The sequence below is a fragment of the Zerene cesonia genome, chromosome 2 (assembly GCF_012273895.1).
Source record: "Zerene cesonia ecotype Mississippi chromosome 2, Zerene_cesonia_1.1, whole genome shotgun sequence".
In the NCBI taxonomy this organism is placed as follows: Eukaryota; Metazoa; Arthropoda; class Insecta; order Lepidoptera; family Pieridae; genus Zerene; species Zerene cesonia.
Window position 1 is genome coordinate 268,135 of NC_052103.1, and position 6,000 is coordinate 274,134.

General features: G+C 31.9%; 1 protein-coding gene across 1 annotated transcript in view; it reads right to left on the reverse strand.

Moving 5' to 3' along the window:
* Positions 1 to 2,901: 2,901 nt before the first annotated feature.
* Positions 2,902 to 6,000, reverse strand: part of LOC119834777 (calcium/calmodulin-dependent protein kinase kinase 1) — a 105,426-nt gene continuing 102,327 nt past the window's right edge. The window contains exons 10-12 of the mRNA XM_038359272.1: positions 5,668 to 5,835; positions 4,646 to 4,821; positions 2,902 to 3,737 (exon numbers count right to left, since the gene is read on the reverse strand). Coding sequence (XP_038215200.1) covers positions 3,596 to 3,737; positions 4,646 to 4,821; positions 5,668 to 5,835 — 486 coding nt within the window. The 3' untranslated portion in view covers positions 2,902 to 3,595. The remainder of the gene's footprint in view (positions 3,738 to 4,645; positions 4,822 to 5,667; positions 5,836 to 6,000) is intronic.

The window sequence follows — 6,000 nt, forward strand, 5'->3', positions numbered from 1 at the left end:
ATTGATAGGTACTAATATCGAGGAGTATCAGATTAATTTTATTTGTGTCATGGGTATACTAGAACCACGGTTATAGAATAGCAAGGGAGCATATCTTGCTTATCGTGGGAGACGAGTACGCTTCGGCACGTATTGGGCCAGCTCGCACCGCGGAAGTACCACACCTCCACAGAAAACCGGCGTGAAATAGTGGCATGCCACTGTATTTCGTACGGTGAGTGGGGAAGCCGGAGACCCGTTTCCTTTATCTCACCCGTCTCAGTCCATTCCTTCTTCTCAGTCGTTAATCCTTTCCTTTTCCCTTACCCCATAAAAGCGGGCAGCGCATTCGCAGAGGCACTACCTTTGTGAATGTTCATGCGCGGTGGTGATCACTTACCATCAGGCGAACCACCAGCTCAGTTGCCCGCTATGACATAAAAAAAATGTTAAATAGATAATATGCAGGTTATGAGAAACATTTTGTAAAATTACCTCCGCTTTTTTCCCTATACGTTGAGCTGGAGTGAGATTGATTGAATTGCTAAAATGCTATTCAAAATATTCAAATATAAGAGTAACATCAATCATCTTGACTTTAAAGTACCTACACCTTCATCGTTTTAAGATATATTTATTATTAATAAAATGTGCAATGAAAGCGATTTTCGTAGAAAAGTGGACTTATTATTACAGATTTTAAAGATTTATTAATGATAGGTTTATGGTCAAAATTCTATTAAATTTAATTAAATGGTAGTAAAATTTTGTTGTTATCGAATGGTTGTTAACTTAAACTATATTAAGCATAGTGAATTGTGAAGTGAGAAAAATTTCGTATATATAACATGACTATAATGATAAATTCGTTCCTGCATCTAATTGTATACAATATAATCAATTATATAAACATTTATTGAGGACATTGACATTAACGATTAATAATAATTTCGCGTAAAGGTTTTCTGTTTTTTTTAAACAATAGTGAAACTCGCTTTATGAAACCTAGTTATGAAATAATCTAGATATACAGACATAATAAAAATAAGTTCTAAACTAATTTGGCATAATTCAAAAGAAATATTTTAATTATATTATGTATAATATCTGAATCAATTCGAACGATTGCAAAAACATAGATAACAGGGAAGGTAAAATCACATGCTAAAAATTGATGCCGAAAGTGTAGTAAAATCCTAATATTTTTTTCCAATATATATAACAGCATTTATTTTTAAATAGATGCTTGAGTACCTATCATATTATCGACAATACATAATTACCAATTTATTATCCATATATAAGTCTCTCTACAAAAATCTTTAAAAATCCTAATTTAATTTGAATGAATCTATTTGTTAAGTAATACTATATTTTCATAACATTATCTTTGGGATAAATTGATAAAATGAATACCAAATCATTGTACGGAGGGCAGTGGATTTCGATGTGGTTTTTTTTTGTTAATTTCTTATAAAATATTTGTTTATAATTTATTTAAGTACCATATTGAGCATTAGGTGAGGTACGATAAATGATAAGGTTTGCTTTTTGTATATTCAAGAGAGAAATTTATGGTTAAAAATGGAATAAAGAGGTTTAGGTAACTTTCAAATATAAGATAAAATTGTTATATAATATATATCAAGATATCTTGGGATAAACATTGGACGAATTTTTGTTTAATCTAAATAAATATATCTTTTATATACTATACATAAGATAAAAATGTCTTATTTATTACAGCTGCTAAGGGTTTATGATAACTTAGTTATTTCGAATTTGTTTTTTGAACGAGTTTGGATTATTATTATAAGTTTTTGTCTTTATTTATAGAGTTATTTGAAATTGCTATGTACTTTTATATACATGTTTGCGTTCATAAATAAAATTGTATTTCATTTAAAATTTAATATGTTTTGACCGTGGAAAGCGGTTTTAATCAAAAGATCTTACATTAATGATTAATTTAAGAAAAGTGCAAGGACTTGTAGGTAAATATATAGATTTTAGTGCTTAAGTGAATAAGTAGAAAGTTATTTACATAGTTACCATCTATGATGTATAGAAAAATAGTTTATTATGAGTTTAAGATAATTATACCATTGTTGCAATTATATTAAGTACTATAGTATTATGTTATCTGTGGTAAGTATGAGAAAACACCCAGTGTATAGAAAAAGTATTGTTTCTGACTTATAAATATAAATTGTAGCCTATTTTTATTTTGCGCGAAAAAATGTACTATTTGTGAAAATTACAATAAAAATAATTACATTTGTGCTTAGCGGCATAAGAAACAAAACTATGTTTGTTGAATTATTTGTACTTAATATTTTTTTACTAAATATATAATTATGGTATTGTAAATTGTTAGGTATATGTCGTGTTTAAAATGCATCTATCAATACAATATTATATATAGATTATTTAATATAGATTATATTTAAAAATATATAGCAATTATGTGTTATATTTGGGTGCTTTCTTTGAATAATATACAGAAGTAATTAGTCATAATAAAATAAATATACATACAACGTATGTAGAAGTTAGCTAAGATTTACAATTTTATAAAAATATCAGTGCATAGTTTCGCGTAAGTGTTTAAAATTGCCCTAATTTTTGTTAGTCCTACGTCAAATTTGTTGTAAGACTGAAAAAGTTATCTAATATATAATAGAATACATGTATTCCTATTAAATGACCCTCAAATTTACAAATAAGCAAGCTTTTCCTTCATTTGTAATGAAAATTGGTCAAACCTCAACGTATCACTTCTTATATATTATGTACATAGTTATATATGTGTAGATATTTCAACAATTGTCACACTTAAGCAAATAACATATAAACTTAAGTAAAAGTGTGTTTAAACAAAGAAAAATGGCAAAAAACAACAAATGTTGTACAGTGGACAATAACAAATTATAAAAATATAATGATTATTAGACGTAATAAACTCAACTGACATATTCATTATATAATTAAATATTCTTAATTTGTATAATTAAATATCTAAAAGTAATCTTTATATTATACCTTGTAATAACTTTTTCGACAAAAATTTGTGTGTTAATTTTTTTTCGCTTTTAACGTAATGACTATTATTAAAAAATTCTAACCCGTCATTAAAGCTATAATTGAATATAATTAAGTAGCCTTTAAATATTTAATATTACAAAATATTAAAGATAAAAATTGAGTCAGATCTTATTCAGTAATGCCCTACCACAGACTACATTAATGGCGGCGATTCCATAAGTGTCAAAATATGTGCCTCGCTCTAAACTTAAAAAAAACAGTAAAATTTTGGTACGAAATGTATAATGGAATTTTGGATATTAAATTATATAAAATAAGACAGTCAAAATCGACGAATAAAAAAATAAAAGAAATTAATAAATGTTACAAAACAAGCTAGCTGGCTTCGCCCGAGTAAAGGAACGACAAGAAGTCAAATGAAGAGACAGTTATGTTTTATACCACTTTTCATCCCCGTAGGTTTCGTGGTTAAGAAGGAACTAAGGATTTATTATTTAATATAGAAACACTGCCATTAATTAAAATTCTTATGTCTTCAAATTAAGTCTTTCTATTCACGCTTGTTCGCGCGTCACCGCCTCGCCGCGTTTTGCTGCTGACCGTTCTCTTTGTCGTTTATGCTTGTTTTGCTGTCGGTACTCGTGTTCTGTTTGGCTTCCGTCTTCTCTTTGGTTTCTTCAACTGATTCTAGATTGATGTCGAATGATACTTGTCTGAAAGATAAAACGTAGAGATATATATAAAGACTGTATTTTTAATGTCATACATTTTTAATCTTTCTTTATTGAATCTTTATTGAACAAGTCTAAAAGTTCTGAAATAGGCTATAAAAGCGTACCTAACGCATCAATGAGATACCCGATAGAAGAGATAATTTATACTAATCTAACCAAATGCGTGACAGGAAGGAAAAAATAGATAGATAAATTGGAGTCGTAACGCGTTACGTAACGAAGAGTTTATCCTCCCATAAGAAGCTATCACTTTAGGCACGCAGCTCGATAACCCACGTAGTATCAACGGTTGTGAAACTGGAATGTGTGTGTTGTGAAACTGTAGTATGTGTGTGTGAAACTGTACTGTGTGTGTGAAACTGTACTGTGTGTGTGAAACTGTACTGTGTGTGTGAAACTGTACTGTGTGTGTGAAACTGTACTGTGTGTGTGAAACTGTACTGTGTGTGTGTGAAACTGTACTGTGTGTGTGTGAAACTGTACTGTGTGTGGGAAACGGGATCACGGGTGGCCGAGAGGCTAGGCGTTGCTACCCAAATTGAAAAATTTGATCCCGCCTCGTGATCAAATTTTTTGAAAGAAAGAAACATTTATTTATCAGGGATAGCACAACACACCAATGATAGAAATTATACATATAAAAAGCAAGAAATAGTTACAATTACACAACATATAAAATTACACAAACGAAGAAGACCAGCATCAGATATGAGGAGTGTGTTATAACGACACTGACAAAAAGGAAACAACTCAGCCTATGCTGCAATGTTAAGAACATTGACAGCGCTGTTTTTCAGTGTCCCCTTTATGAACTAAAGTTTCGAACGAATTTTTCAATTCTGTTTTTAATTCTTATTTGTGAAATTAGTTATAAAAGCGTCACTAACTTATCCGTTAGATAGTTCCCGGGCGCGGATAGAGAGCGGCCGGCGCGCGAGAGCGAGGCGCGCCCCCCCGCGCCCGCGCCGCCCGCGCTGCCCGCCGCCGCCCCCGCGCCGCCCGACCCCGCGCTCGAGTCGCTCGAGTCCCGCCGCGAGCCCTCGCGGCTGCGCAGGAAGGGGTTCTGAAATAAACGTTTTCGATTTTATTATAATATGGCACTGGACAATTAATGTTATTTGATTTATTTTCGATATAGGGATACATACACAGGTACAGGTACCGATACTGATACTGATACTGATACTGATACTGATACTGATACTGACACCGATACCGATAACGATACTGATAATGATACTGATACTGATGCTGATACCGATACCAATACTGATATTAATACTATACGAGTACAGTTTAAAAATACAGTTTCAAAACTTTTAATGAAATCTCAAAATGCATTTTATTTATCTAAGTAAGTATTTTTAAAATAATTATAGAAGAGTACTATAACGAACAGTGAACAGTTCTTTAGTATGTGACTTCTATTTATGACACTAATATTATAAATGTGACCGATTTTTTGTTTGATGATGTGATGGATGTTTCCCTTCAACTTGACTTGAAACAACTGAACGAATTTTAATTAAATTTGGTATACAGACAGGGTATGAGCTGACATGGGTGATAGGATACTTTATATCCCGATTAAATGCTCCCTTGGGATAAAACAGGATTCATGATATCCGGGCAGAGCCGGGACGAGCGTCTAGTCTATACAAATATTATAAAGAGGAAATTTTTATTTGTTTGAAACTCCGAAACTACAGGTCCGATTTTGAAATTTCTTACACCAAAAGAAAGCTATATTCCCGAGTGCTATAGGATACTTTTTACTCCGGAAATGTCTCACGGGCGAAGACGTGGCGAACAGCTAGTATTCAATAAAGCTAAGAGCAATTGATGCATATTTAAAAAAACATAAGTATACATAAATTTTATACTTATAAATAATCAGCGTATAACTGACCTGAAAGCTATGTTTCTTGAGCATCGTTTTGATCAGTATGAGGGTCGAGAGGTTGGGGATGGAGGTGACGACCCTGGCTACGTCCTCATCCGTCACCTCCACCAGCCGGCAGTTCTCCTGTTCCGAAGGTAGAGGTTCCTTGCCACCTGCTGTTATCCATTCGTGATCCTGCCATATATAAATGAATAATAATAATATATATAAGGCTATTATTTTCATATGTACTATACAAATGGAAACAATGGTATTCAACAGTAGTAATATACCTAGTCTTGCCATAAATATTGTAATAAAGAAAAAAGAAAATTGTTAACTGCAAATAACATTTATTAC